This window comes from Humulus lupulus, chromosome 2 (genome assembly GCF_963169125.1).
Source record: "Humulus lupulus chromosome 2, drHumLupu1.1, whole genome shotgun sequence".
NCBI classification, from domain to species: domain Eukaryota; kingdom Viridiplantae; phylum Streptophyta; class Magnoliopsida; order Rosales; family Cannabaceae; genus Humulus; species Humulus lupulus.
Window position 1 is genome coordinate 3,319,801 of NC_084794.1, and position 15,542 is coordinate 3,335,342.

Here is a 15,542-nt window from a genome sequence, read left to right on the forward strand (position 1 = left end):
CCCGCGGATAGGGGACGACCGCGTCCTGGAACCAATGGACGAGATAGAAGGGGTGTGCATCAGCGACACCGATCCGACCCGGATCATCCATGTCGGAAAAAGTCTGTCGGCAGACGTTCGAGCCACCATCATCGCCCAAGTTAAGGGAAACCAGGATATCCTAGCCTGGTCTCACTCAGACATGACTGGGATCGACCGCAATATCATTTTCCACGCGTTAAGTATTGACCCAAACGCGACCTAAGTATGCCAGAAACGCAGGCCTTTGGGGACGGAGAGGGCCGAGGCCCTTAAGCTGGAGGTTGAGAAGCTGTCTTCCATCAACTTCATACGGGAGGCTGTGTACCCCATGTGGTTGGCCAATCCCGTCTTGGTGCCAAAACCGAACGGGACGTGGAGAACCTGCATCGACTTCACGAACCTCAACAAAGCCTGTCTGAAGGACTGTTTCCCGTTGCCCCGGATTGACCAAATGGTGGATGCTACGTCCGGATACGAGATCATGAGCTTCATGGATGCTTACTCCGGCTACAATCAGATCTCTATGCACGTGGCAGATCAGGAGCACACCAGCTTTCAAACCGACAAGGGAATTTACTGCTACATAGTCAAGCCTTTCGGACTGAAGAATGCCGGAGCAACTTACCAAAGGCTCGTCAATCAAATGTTCTGGGCCCAGTTAGGGAGAAACATGGAGGTATACATCGATGATATGCTGGTCAAGTCCAAGACATCCCAGAACCATTCGAATGACCTGGCGGAGGCCTTCGCAGTCATCCGGAAGTACGGGATGAAGCTGAATCCCAAAAAGTGCACTTTTGGCGTGGCCTCCGGGAAGTTCCTAGGCTTCATAGTGAGTTTCTGGGGAATAGAAGCCAATCCAGATAAGATCAAGGCACTGATTGATATGGCCCCTCCCCGAAAGCATAAGGACGTACAAAGCCTGACTAGGCGAATAGCCGCCTTAAGTCGCTTCGTTTCCAAAGCCACGGACAAGTGCATCCCGTTCTTCAACGTCCTTCGAGGAGGCCAACGTTTCGAATGGTCACCCGAATGCGAAGAGGCCTTTCGTAAGCTGAAGGAACACTTGGCCCAAGCCCCAATCCTGGTGAAACCGGTAGAAGGGGAGCCTCTGTATCTGTACCTGGCCGTGACTGAGCACGCGATCAGCGCTACGTTGGTATGAGAGGAAGACAGGGCACAGCTCCCGGTATACTATGTAAGCAAGCGATTGCTGGATGCTGAATCTCGGTACCCATTGATTGAAAAGCTGACATTCTGCCTGCTGATGGCATCCCGAAAGCTTCGACCTTATTTTCAGGCCCACGCCATAAAGGTCCTAACCAACCATCCCCTGAGGCAAGTGTTGCAGAAGCCCGAGTCATCGGGAAGACTCCTGAAGTGGGCCATGGAGCTAAGCCAATTCGATATATCCTACGTCCCTAGGGTGTCTATCAAGGGACAGGCCCTGGTCGATTTCATCGTTGAATGCTCCGGGGTGCCTCAGGAAGACAGTATTCCCAGAGCCCCCGTGGCGCCCGTATGGAAAGTCTTCGTGGACGGAGCCTCGAATGAAAACGGGGCCGGGGCCGGGATCATATTGGTATCACCGCAGGGGCACCAGTTACAAAATGCCCTCCGTTTCCAGTTCAAGGCGTCGAATAACGAAGCGGAGCATGAAGCTGTCTTAGCCGGGCTGCGTTTGGCCCAGGAGGTAGGGGCAGCGAACCTGGAAATCTACAGCGATTCCCAGCTAGTTTTCAGACAAATCTCGGGGGAATATCAGACTAAAGGAGAGAGAATGGCGGCCTATGTGACTCAAACGAGGGAAATGCTACAGGCATTCTCAAAGCATTCTATCCACCAGATCCCCCGGGAGCAAAATGTCTTCGCGGATACACTAGCAAAACTGGCCACCGACGCCGAGGCAGAGCTGGCCGGGCTGGTCCCCGTCAACCATCTCCCCGTCCCAAGCATCAGGGCACCCACGGTCCACACCATCGATCACTCCACTTCTTGGATGGGACCGCTCATCCGCTACCTGACTACCGGGGAAGTTCTAGCCGACCGGGCCGCAGCCAAGAAACTCCAGTATCAAGTCCACCGATATGTCATGATGGACGAAAAGCTCTATCGCGGGGATTTTTCCATGCCTTACCTCAGGTGTGTGTCCGGAACTGAACTAAGCGCCATCATGCACGAAGTGCACGAAGGTTTTTGTGGAGATCACACCGCCGGGCCCAGCCTGTCCAAGAAGATCTTGCGCCAAGGATACTTCTGGCCAACCATGAAGAAAGACTGTATTGACTACGTTCGCAAATGCGAACAGTGCCAGAGGTACGCAAAGGTCCCGCAGGCCCCCCCGACAGAAATAACCTTGATGACTAGCCCCTGGCCCTTTGCAGTATGGGGGATCGATCTCGTCGGATCCCTCCCGACCGGGAAGGGAGGGGTGAGGTATGCCATCGTGGTTGTGGACTATTACACGAAGTGGGTTGAGGCGGAGCCCATGAATACAATCACTTCCAAAAAGGCCTTAGATTTTGTCATCAATAACATAGTGTGTCGGTACGGCCTCCCCCACAAAATCGTGTCTGACAAAGGGAAGCAGTTCGACAGCATCCACTTCACGGATTTTTGTGAGAGGCACGGTATCATCAAGAGCTTCTCCACGGTTTCCAGGCCCCAGGCAAACGGGCAGGCAAAAGCCGTGAACAAAATCCTGAAGGGGACGCTGAAGAAAAAACTTCAGGCCTGTAAGAGAAAATGGCCCGAGGAACTGCCCCGCGTACTATGGGCTTACCGGACGACCGAGAGGATGTCAACCGGACATACCCCCTACTCCATGGTCTATGGATGCGAAGCCATCATCCCGATCGAAACGACCATCTTGTCCCACCGACGAGACACGTATGACCCCACCCAGAACCACGCCTTACTCCAAGAATCACTAGATCTCATCGAAGAGATCTGGGAAGAGTCACAGGTGCATCTGAAGATGTACCAAGGCAAGATCGCGCGGCACTTCAACTCCAAATTCAAAAGCCATAAGTTTGGAGCCAGCGACTTGGTCTTGCGAAGAGTCTTCCCTGTTACTCAAGATCCGGGAATGGGGGTTCTGGGCCCAAATTGGGAGGGCCGTACAAGATCCAGCACGAGGTGTGCCCCGGGACATACCGCTTAAAATGGCTCGATGGCTCGGAAGTCCCACGAGCCTGGAACGCGGAGCATCTCCGTAAATACTATCAGTAGTCGGGAGACCGCGTTTCAATTTAAGATTTTCGTTGTAAACAATGTACGCCTCAGGGCGACCACTTTTTCAAACAATGAAAATGGCGTGTGCAAAACGTCATAAAGGAATATTTTAAAACAATGGTAATATTTCTCAAGTGACCCCAGACCAGTCTCCGCCCACTTGCGGGGGGTATACCGGGTATAAGGGATTACCAGCGGGGCGCAAGCTCAGGCTAGCCCCGGTTCATAAGAAGACCGAGCCTAAGGTCGGTCCCACCCCGGACGAACGATGTCCGGGGGTATAAATATAAAGAGGACCGAGCCCAAGGCCGGTCCCACCCCGGACGAATGATGTCTGTGGCTATAATCTAAAGAGGACCGAGCACAATGCCGGTCCCACCCCGGATGAACAATGTCCGGGGGTATAAATATAAAGAGGATCGAGCCCAAGGCTGGTCCCACCCCGGATGAACGATGTCTGGGGGTATAATCTAAATAGGACCGAGCCCAAGGCCGGTCCCACCCCGGACGAACGATGTCTGGGGGTGTAATATAAATAGGACCGAGCCCAAGGCCAGTCCCACCCCGGACGAACGATGTCCGGGGGTGAAATCTAAATAGGACCAAGCCCAAGGCCGGTCCCACCCCGGACGAACAATGTCCGGGATATAATCTAAAGAGGATCGAGCCCAAGGCCGGTCCCACCCCTGATGAACGATGTCCGGGGGTATAATCTAAATAGGACCGAGCCCAAGGCCGGTCCCACCCAGGACGAACGATGTCCGGGGGGTATAATATAAATAGGACAGAGCCCAAGGCCGGTCCCACCTTGGACGAACGATGTCCGGGGGTATAAATATAAAGAGGACCGAGCCCAAGGCCGGTCCCACCCCGGACGAACGATGTTCGGGGGTATAAATATAAAGAGGACCGAGCCCAAGGCCGATCCCACCCTGGACGAGCAATGGCTGGGGGTATAATATAAATAGGACTGAGCCCAAGGCCGGTCCCACCCCGGACGAACGATGTCCGGGGGTATAATCTAAATAGGATCGAGCCCAAGGCCGGTCCCACCCCGGAAGAACGATGTCCGGGGATATAATATAAATAGGACCGAGCCCAAAGCCAGTCCCACCCCGGACGAACGATGTTCAGGGGTATAATCTAAAGATGACCGAGCCCAAGGCCGGTCCCACCCCGGACGAACGATGTTCGGGGGTATAATCTAAATAGGACCGAGCCCAAGGTCGGTCCCACCCCGGACGAACGATGTCCGAGGGTATAATCTAAAGAGGACCGAGCCCAAGGCCGGTCCCACCCCGGACGAATGATGTCTGGGGGTATAATCTAAATAGGACCGAGCCCAAGGCCGGCCCCACCCCGGATGAACGATGTTCAGGGGTATAATATAAATAGGACTGAGCTCAAGGCCGGTCCCGCCTCGGACGAGCGATGTCCGGGGATAAAAATATAAAGAGGATCGAGCCCAAGGCCGGTCCCACCCCGGACGAACGATGTCCGGGGGTATAATCTAAAGAGGACCGAGCCCAAGGCTCGTCCGTTCCAGACAATTGATATCCGGGAGATAGAAGCATACGGTCTGCCCCAGGGCAAAGCCATGGCCTAAAGCTGATAAAAGGAGAACAAAGCTCCAAGTTAAACTAAGCCCCGATGGCCCTGCCTTGGTGCCTGGATTAAAAACTCGGTGAGTTAAGTCGTTGGGTCTAGTCCAGGCCGTTGGAACCGGAACTAAACCCTCACAATCAATTAACCGAGGCAACAAAATGAAATTTCTACTCGAAATAACGAAAGGAAGCCTATATAAAAACCAAAGAAGGTAGCAGTGTTTTGAATTTAATTACAAGCCAAAAGTACTAATAAAAAATAAAAAGAAAAGGGGACAAGGCCGGGATTCGGGCCTACAACTCGTCCGCCCGGAGGTCCGCGTCCTCCTTCTCCTTGGCCTCGAACTTGGCCCGCTTCGACTCCGGATCAGGGAAGACAAGGAGGTTCATACTCTTGTCCTTGCACCAGGCCATGTAAATGGCCTCATCAAAGGTGACCTCCAGCAAGCCCTCGGCCTCCTCCTTTTCGCGGCGGGATATTTCGTGCGCCGCCTTCTCCTCAAGGAGAGAGTCGCCTAGTTCGCAAACCCGGTCCTTCAAGGCATGGATCTCCTCCTTATCCAAGACGGACTGAGCCGCGGCCGCCTCCAAGAGTGTCACCCGCTCATCGGCCTCCTTTGATTTCTGGGACAACTGCTCTCCAAATCCGGCCTTGGCGCGGTCGAACTCCTCGCGCTCCGTCTGAGCACGGGCCATCTCCCAGCCAAGGGCCTCCCTGGCGGCCTCTCTTTGATTCACGGCCGCCTCCAGCTCCAACTTGGCCGTCTCCATCTTCATGGCCAGCTCGGCCACCAGATCGGCACTCCGATGGGACAACAGGTCAACCTGGAACAAAGAAAAGTTAGAAAATAAAGTCCTCATCAGCAAGTAAGGGAAAGATTATAAGAAGACAAGTAAAAGTTACCGCAGTGGCCTGGTGGCGGAGAGCCTGGGAGATGAACAGTACGTCCGGGTTGGCTATCGTGGCGTACCTCTTGAGCTGGAGGTTGGACATGGTGTTCCCCACCTGGTCTCGCAGGTCAGCCACCAGGGGGGCCGTGTCTTGTCCAAGTTTGGGGCAGAAGACCGCTTCGGTGGCTGGCCAATCCATGATCGGCTGAGGAGTGCTGAACTCGCCAGGACGCTCCGCGAATTCAACCTGACGGCGAATCGTCAGGGCTCTGTAAGTTTCGTCCCTCCAGCCCCGACCGTTCTCCCAAGTCCGGTTGATCAGCCGGGACTACTCATCCCGTAAAGCAGACTCCACCTCCTCGAGAAGAGTCGGACGTACGGGGAGAACGGGTAGTGCAGGGACCTCCTTCGCCGCCAGCCGACTCTCACCATGTGACTCTTCAACCGAGCAAGTTTGCCTCGTCCGGGGCCTCTTCCCGGTGTTGCCCTCTTCGGCGCCAACGTCCGGGCCCCTTTTCCCAAAGCTTCTGATTACCGCTGCGCCCGCCTCCAAGTCAATTACGGGGTGCTGGGCGGGGGCGGAGACTGTAGGAGGCTCCACGGCTTGGATGGGGACCGCGGCCAAGGCTCCCCCACCAGGACGAGGCTCCACCCCGGATGCCTCCTTGTTGAGACTGGGCTCCGAGCCCATCGCCTCGCTATTCTTCCTGGCCGCCCTGTCCTTGAGGAGCCGCCTCATTTCGCTGGCAGGGGTTGACATATCGGAGTCCCCTGTAAAAGTACAGAAAAGGGAGTTAGGATGGTAAACCAAACAGAAACAAAAACACACATGTCAAAGCTAAAAATGACCCGGGACGAAGCCTCATCTATGCCCCGGGCGCGACTCAATTCCTCTAAAGCAAATGAATGGACTCGATCCCCCATGTCGTCCGGGTTCAGGAAATTCCCGTACTGGAGGAACCCGGATAGGAACATAAGGATCTCCGAGCCTACGAGGACGGGGGCTGAAGATAACTTGATGGCTCAGTACAAGGCCTTGTGTGGGCGGATTCCCCATGCAGCCGTACAGTGGGGTTATCTGCCAAGTCAGTAGAGTCATCGTGTTTTAGCGGAGTGTACCCCTTTGGTACGGGAGGTGAGGTTGCTCTGGGCCGTGGAGGCCACACTGGGATTAAAACCCCACAGATAACACGATGGCTCAGTTATATGTTTTCAGTATGTTACGCAACACTTTGACTTATGTGAATATGCTAGACGTGTTGCTCAGTTTGCATTTTCTAGATATGCATTTCTGTTATGAAAAGTTTGTTTTGAATAGTAGAATCATGAGTTGTAGCTAGCTTCCTTATTGAGCGTTATAGCTCATCAGTTACTCTGTGTGTGTAGGTAAGGGCAAGGCTTAAGGAGCAGTGCAATGAGCTGGAGGGGATTCTGTCTGAAGTATGCATACTGTGAAACAACCGACCTGCAGGGTTGTCAGGGTTCTCTTAAGTTTTCCGCTAAGTCTAGTAACAGTTTTATCAATTTCATGTTTACTAGTTCTACCTAAAGAAGGCCCTATGGCCACAAACTATTTCTTAAGTTACGTTTAAACTACATTTTGTTTTTAAAACTATGGGATCCCATCCAAATAATATTTTATTTCAAAGTACTTCAATGTAAAATTTTCTAAGGTTTACTCTAAAGTTTATTTAGTTTCTAACGTCCGATTTTTACCAAAGTTGACCGTAAGGGTCCAGTTGACCCCGGATAGTCATAGTCGTGTTCAGTGGGTCTAGTTAAGAAAAGTCGGGTCGTTACATATGACTTGCCTCCCGCTAAAAAATAAGGGAAGGTCATAAGTCAGAAAACTCAAACTTAAATAAGAAGACGATAGTAATAGATCTGAATCCAAAAACGGTAGTGATAGATTTCTGAAGCCATAGAAATAAGTAAGTACCTGATAGCCGTGTAGAGATGGAGCGATGGCAGAGAGAGAGAGACAGAGAATTTAAGGGTTTAAAGGGTTTTTGAGTGAGTTTGAGAAAGAAAGAACAACTGGAGAATAAGAAGACGAAACACTGTTTGGCTACGGCTTTGAGGAAATGATTGTTGAAGAAAGTGAAGACAATGGCGGCACTTAGGCCAACTCTAACCATCAAAGCTATCTTGATGGCCAAATAATGAATTTTGGCACTATTTTTTTTTCAATTCTAACCACAACAACAAAATTTACACCAAAAACATATTCTATATTATTATATTAATTTATTTTATAAATAAAATAATATACATAAAAATTTATTTATAAAAAATATTAATATAAAAATTAAAAAATAAATAAAAATTTGCGGAGTATGATGGGACAATGTAGCACTTAAGCAAAATGAGGTAATATTTGGAGTTTGATTGGGTTTTGGCCCAATTTTTCAATAATAACACTTTTTAAACAATGTTATTTTTTAATGTATAATAGAAACTCTAAATTGTTATAATCATGTGTTGTAGAAAGGGTTTTTTGTTGTAGTGCATACTTGTAGAAGACCACGTCAATTATGGTGTAGGTGACTTTTGGTGTGTTGCAACGCAAGTCGATTGTCCTACAAGCGACTTGTGGCATAACGATTGTTAATATTTATTTGACATAATTTTAAGTTTAAAAATATATTGATTTTTTCTATAAAAAATTATATTTGTTATAAGTTAATGTAAATGATAAATATATGTAATTTGTTTGTTTTATAAATTACCTTATAATTTTTTTTAAATATAAAATAAATTAAATATTTGTAATTTATAAAAAGATAATTTAATTTGATATATTCATATTTTATAACTAAGAAAATATATCAATTTAAAATTATTTACAATGTATTAACTTAATTTTACTAATGTATATAATTTTTTTGTGTATAATTAGTTTTAAAAAAATTGCAAAAACTCTGCCCACTAAGGACTTCGTGCCAAAGTCCCTAGCCTCCACAAATTAAAATTGTCGACGTTACTTGTTTCCATGACCTTAATTAACGCAATAAAAAAAAAATCATTTCTCTATATCTATCTTTATATTTTAATTAACTCTCATAATTTAATAACAAATATATGTGTACCATCGTTTAATTTATGTTTCGAGTGAAGGACAGCTAATTTGTAATATTATAAAATTTTCACTTTATGCTTGGATTAAGAAGGTAGAAAATCTAATAAGCTTGGCTCGGAAGGCTATTATAATAAATAATTTACAATATGTTGTATGTATACAAATTATTTAACTAACTTTAGGTAATAATAATTAATAAATTACACATTAATTAATTAATAATGTTAATTAAATCCCCACAACGTACTAAAAGCAATTGTATATATATTAGTTGTGTGAACCATACTAACAACACAAGAAGATTATAATATATTAATGATTGAAAGTAATTACAATCAACATTTATTGATAACACCAAACTGTATTTTTTTATTTATTTTTTTGAAGAGAACACCGACCAAACTGTATATAAGTGTATAAATATCACCCTTTTGGGGATTTATTTCGTACAAAATAAGGATTAAAAAAAGTTATATGGTAAATGAAAATGAACAGTAATAAATCTTCTTGAAAAGAATCATAGCTGCTAGAGGGTAATGACTTTATTAGCAGACCTTATTGCATTGCGAAATTGCTTCTCATCCCAAAGTAGTTTAGCAAACCTGAAAATTATTTTATAAGTATTTTATTGTATAAATATGTCGATCGAAGCAACTCTTAATAATTAATTAATAATGATCATAATCATCCTCATACATATTATTATTATTATTATTATTATTATAAAAACTCCAATAGATATAGGATTTTGTTGTAAATTTAAAAACAAATTGAAATATTCAAAATTTTATAAAAATATGGATATAAGATTTTGTAATAATTATGTTACTACTTGTTACAATTTTTTATTTAGTTTGTAAATATTGTTTATAAAATCGTAACATATGATTACAAACTTATAAACTTTGGTTACAAAATAATTGTATTATTACAAATTTGTAAACTTTGTTTACAAAAACAAAACTCTATATTTTTTATTATGCTTTTCTGTATTTTTACAATTTTTTCCTGATTTTGTATTTTTAGTATTTTCTAAAAAAAAAATCTTAAGTATTTTTGTAAACTTCCCTAATACAAATTTTATATGTATTTTGATTCTCTATATACTTAATTAGATTTGATGTAATTTATAATTTTTGTAGTGGATTAATATAATTATTCATCAGATGATTCAGAGTCAAACACAATTAACATGTATATATATAAGTATTTATGTATATATACAGAAACATATACCTTTTAAGAGCCTCTTTATTAGTCTCATGGACCTGCTTACAAATCTCATAGCGGCCTGTCTCTAAATTAACCCTAGAAACTGGTTTTTCCAATAATTCGTCCCCAACTTTGACAAGATCTTCCAAATTCTTCTTCGTTGCTATATCAACTGATGATACGTCATCATTCAGAGTATCATCCTACAAATATATATAATCTCATCTTAATTATATATAATACACATTAATCTCAAATAATTTAATTGAAAAAATCAGTATATATGCACTAATTATTTTACCACCAGTAGAAGATTAACCTGAATTCGAAGATAGTGCTCCTCTGAATTCAAGGCTTTGAAAACCACAGAGAGATGAAGATCGACCATATCAACACTTGCATGAGAAAACACATCAATAATTGGGGTAGAACAGCCATTGTTTAACCAACCAAGAAAACCCCACTTAGCAGCATCTGGGGCACTATATTTCATTTCAGCTTTTGCAGAGCCAGTTCCTAAAGATATCACCAGAAATCGAGCATAGTCCAATGGATTCATTGGAAAGAAAGCCTCACTCCCACGTATTATCTCCTTCGACACTTCACCAATTGCCACTAGAGTCTAATTAAATACAATTAATTAATTAAAAACAAAACTTAATTATACATATATATGATCGAGCTAGTAAAATTAATGATGTTTAGATTAATTAATACCGGATTATTTGCAGCAACACCACCATCAATATGGTGAAATTTTCTAATAACTTGGCCATTAGAATCCTTTGTTTCGAAGTAATGGGCTGGAAGATAAGTTGGAGCAGCTGAAGTTGCAATGCAAATGTCTGAGAGAAAGACATCGAGATCTGAGGATGGATTATTCTTAACCTGTTTGTTTCATCATATATATTAATATTATGTTCTATATATATGTACGTACGTAATATTCATTTGAATTAATTAAAATGATTGATTATTACGTACCTCGTAGCTGGAAAATATAGTTGGCTGGAGTTCTTTGATGTCAAAGGTTGGAATAACAACATTGGTCAAAGTCTGGCTCAACTTTGTGTCACGAAGCTTTTCTTTCACGAGTTTACGTAGATGCTTACCATCGTATTTGGGTCCTACTAAAGCTTTGATCAACTTCTTAAACCTCGGGAATACTGGACAACTGCATATATATATATAAATTCTAATTTTTTAATGTCACGGTATGTATTATCGTCGTCATTTAGAATATTTTACAAATTTTCAAAATATTCTAAATAATTTATGGTGCTGAAAATGAGGTTTAATCAGTCAAGTTTTACACGCGTATCTGTTTTTGAGTGCACGTATGCAACAAGTTATTATTATTTGAAATTTCTTGAAATTTTGTGGGTTATTCTAAATGACTACAATATATAATGATATAATGAAAAATTCAAATACTGATAATAACCGTAAACACCAATCGTTTCCATATATATTATATAAACTAACCTATTTTGTGGGAAGATTTTAGGACACTCGTTGAGATAGAATTCCTTAATATCTTTAGCAGCAAAGAGAGGACGGTTGTTTTCATTAGGGGCAGTTAACATGGCAGTAACAAGACCACCTGTGCTTGTTCCAGTAATCACATCAAAATAATCTGCAAGTCTTGCATCCTCATTTTTTTCCAGTTTCTGCAACAACATATATATATGTGTCCAATAACCATGTCACAACACAGTTATATAAAACGAATTTTTTCCTGAAATTCTAAATTTGGCGTACATGTGATGATGTATTGAAGAATTATTTTATATAGTATTACGTATACGTCTTTTAATTTTTTGAAGCAATTGGGTTTTCATGATGTGCAGCCTTTTGCCTTGAAAAATTAGGTAACTTTTTGGAGTGAGTAATGAATTATTTTTTCCAATTAGCTAAAAAGAAAACTACACCAAATGTGTGTACAAAATAAGAATACTATGGTATATATATACACGCGTGTATATATTACGTACGTATTATTAGTTATATATAATTTGTCATTGAAAACCGCTAAATCATTATCATTAAAAGTTTTTTTAGAAGATACACATATTTGAAATATATGACTTTGATAATTATTGTGATTCAAAATTTCTTTCTTTTATGTAAATGTAAATCAATGCTAAAAAAATGACATGCAACCAATATATATATATTTAAATTATTTAATTTTCTCAAAATAAAAATATACTATTTCTTAATATATTCCCATATATATAAATATATATATATATATATTTAAAAAAAAAAACAAATAAAAAGCATTCTTTTATATATATATAACAAGAGACTGGCCCCCATAATATATATTTGAGCATTCCCATATGAAAAATGGTCACTAGGGTTTCGGAAATAAATCTAGTAGTTTATATTATATATATGTAATATACATGTATAAATATATATATGTATATATTCGAACCTGTAATTCTTTTTCTAAGAAACCAAGACTGATTCCAGGGATAAGACCTCTGATTCCACCCCCATCAATGCTGAGAACGGTGATTAGATTTCTACTACAGGTAGCAGTGGTCGATGAAGTCTGCAAACTTGTTGGAATATTGGCATAGCTTCCTTCCATAACAAATATTTCTTAATTATACTTAATTATTAGTAAAGAGAAGTATTAATAATGGGGCTATTTAAAAGAGTTTCGAGAGCTCGATCTACAGCTAGAAAAACCTTTGGGATGATAAGTTTATATAACCCAACAAAGAAATGAATGATCTTGTTTCTTGAATTTCATGGTGAGGAAACTAATTAGGGTATATTTATAACCATGTGAAATTATATGAAGAAATAAGTGAAATTTTTTTCAATTAATGAATGAAATATTAATTTAATATTGAGGACCAGACCATGTTTTGCCTTCTTTACTTGACCCCAACTATATATAATTGACAATATTACTTGGTGAAACCATGAAGACCACGTGTGTTTTATATAGCTAGTTAGGTGAAAACCCTAATTAAGATCATAATTAACTTTGTGACTTCTTCTTCAAGTGGGGCCTGTGTATACAGTCTCTTTATTATGTTAATTAATTAATTAATTAATTAATAATCGAAACTTGTATAAGGCGACATAATAAACTGAAATGACATGATGAAAGAGATGCCTAACTTAACTCTAATTTTAGAAGATAAACAATGTATACACAATATTATAGTAGTTAATAATTTGATTCGTGGGAGGTTTGCATCTTATCTAAGGTATGAATAATGAAGAAGTAATTGTATAGGTCAATTAAGGTGACATTACTATCAAGTTTAAGAATATAATTATCAATATAAATCATGTAATTGGTATTAAGGTACAAAAATGCGCAAAAATTCAAAGCTAGGCCAATGTTGAATGTTTGATATATAATATTTGAATATTATTAAATAGGGCACCAATAATGTCAAATATCACTTAAATATATATGGGATTCAATATTAAACTGCACCAATTTATTAAAATAGTATTGGACATGATATGGTAACTCATAGAAATACTCGTAATGTAAGAGACATACAAATCACAAATATATATATATATACAAAACAACTTTGCACTATTATTTTTAATTTTGGGTTATACTAATAATTTATAGTTAAATTATTGACATCATTATGTATCATTCATCAATGATTTCTTCGGCAATTAGATGAAATTAACCATATATATGTGTAACTAATAACAATAATAATATATTTATATATATGAACTTGAGGCCAGCTCAAGTGGCAGGGTGTAAGTGTCTCAGAGAGTGAGTATTGTATAAAAAATACAAGTTTGGCTCCTGTGTTTTTTTTCTGAAAACGCAATCGTCTTTTGTCTTTTGTTAAATAATAAGCAAAATGGATCAAAATAGTATCATAGACTCAATTTCGATCAAAATATTTTCAAATATAGTTTTTACTTCTCAACTCCTCGATCACCTTCTCTGTTTCTCTAAACCTAAGAATTGATCTTATAATTGAAGATATTTTGACTAAAATTTGATTTAGGATATTATTTTTATCCATTTTGTAAAACACTATATTTGAATTGTCATTTAATAATAAAATACAAGGGATACATATTCGAAAAAAAATACTGATATTTTTCCAAATATATATATATATATGTTTTGTCAAATAATAATAAATAGTTGTGTTAGTTTATAATGATGTTAGATGTCTAAATTATATTCCTTTAAAAAATAATCCGGTGGTTAGGTTTGTTCAAAAGATGAGTAATAAATCTCTAGATATGGGGATCAAATGAATACAAAACGTTTTACAGCTTTCATTTGATTATAGCATACTCAAACGAAAGAGTAAGGACAAAGAAAACTAATAAGATATAATTCTTTAATAATCAATTCTCATTTGTCAGCCAATAAAAATGCAGAAGGAAACAAAAACACTTAAAATATGTTATACATAGTGATGAGAAGATAATCAAGAGTCCTTAGTATGATTTTCAAAAAGAAAAAGTCCTTACTTGAGCAACGTACTTTGTGTAATTTACTATAATATTATGAGGAAATTACATTTGTATTATAATATCAAAAAGGAAACATTTTACACCGTAAGAAGTTACTGCTCGAATGTAATTGTCTGTTAAAAGAAAAAGTTGTCCGTGCAACAATAAAAATAATTGTCTTGACATCATGAACCGTGGTTCACGTGTCTTAAATTGCAAAAATAAAAGTGCAGAGAAAAATAATTATGAGGCAGGAGGGTCTTGAGGATTTTCTTGGTCGACGGTGGCTTCAGCTTCATTCTCCACGCCTTCAACACCCGTGGCCAAAGAGATCTCGGGGGAGGCTGGGATTCTTGCTCTCTCCTCTTCCTCTAAACGAGCAATGCATCGGGCTATTTCAATTCGCCTCATGTGCTCTGAGAGATAGTTGAAATTGGCCCCTTGGTTATGTTTCCAGAAGTCATAGAAGCACTTGGAGGTGGCACCCTTGTACCTCTCCAAATTGCTGGCGTTGGTCTCTTCGAGCTCCTTGACGTGAGCCTCCAACCCATCAGCCTCTTTCCTGCTCGTGACCAGGTCCTCCTCGAGTCTTTTGGTTTCATGGAAATTATCGATGTTGGCGCTCTTGTACTTCTCCTTTTCTTCGAGGGCTTTGAGCAGAGCAACTTGTTGCTTTTTCATCTCCTCGACCAACTTGGTTTTCTCCTTGAGTAGTTGGGCCAGCAGATCATCATCAATTGGCCTCTCACCTCCCCACGGATCTTGCATGAAAATCTGCGAACAGGAAAGGGGAGATGAGAATCTACGGCCAAAAAATTAAGATGTTTAAAATTTGGAATAATGTTGCTCGTGTATAAAAGCTAAGCTTTTATACGACCAGCAGCATTCTAACAAAAAACACTACATTTTAAGCGAACAATTCAGAAAATAGATTAAAAAGCAGACGTGAAAAGTTTTTCAGAAAAAACTTTTCGACTCTGAAAGGGCGGGAAAACCCAGTTTTTTCTACAAACTTAAAAATTGAAATT

At 40.7% G+C, this 15,542-nt stretch overlaps 1 protein-coding gene across 1 annotated transcript; it reads right to left on the bottom strand.

Moving 5' to 3' along the window:
- Positions 1-9,170: 9,170 nt before the first annotated feature.
- On the bottom strand, positions 9,171-12,772 carry LOC133815782 (patatin-like protein 2). The gene is made up of 7 exons (XM_062248583.1): positions 12,485-12,772; positions 11,527-11,711; positions 11,026-11,215; positions 10,759-10,929; positions 10,361-10,663; positions 10,066-10,244; positions 9,171-9,431 (listed from the first exon to the last, which is right to left on the bottom strand). Exons 1-7 carry the CDS (start codon positions 12,641-12,643, stop codon positions 9,356-9,358), a joined length of 1,263 nt encoding a protein of 420 aa, XP_062104567.1. The 5' UTR covers positions 12,644-12,772; the 3' UTR covers positions 9,171-9,355.
- Between the last annotated feature and the right edge of the window lie 2,770 nt (positions 12,773-15,542).

Excerpts from the sequence above, each read along its gene's own strand:
- LOC133815782 (XM_062248583.1), bottom strand. The coding sequence starts at position 12,643 with ATGGAAGGAAGCTATGCCAATATTCCAACAAGTTTGCAGACTTCATCG. Across the intron at positions 11,216-11,526 it reads AAAATCTTCCCACAAAATAG|TTGTCCAGTATTCCCGAGGT; the intron begins GTTAGTTTATAT and ends ATATATATGCAG. Across the intron at positions 10,664-10,758 it reads GTGTTGCTGCAAATAATCCG|ACTCTAGTGGCAATTGGTGA; the intron begins GTATTAATTAAT and ends GTATTTAATTAG.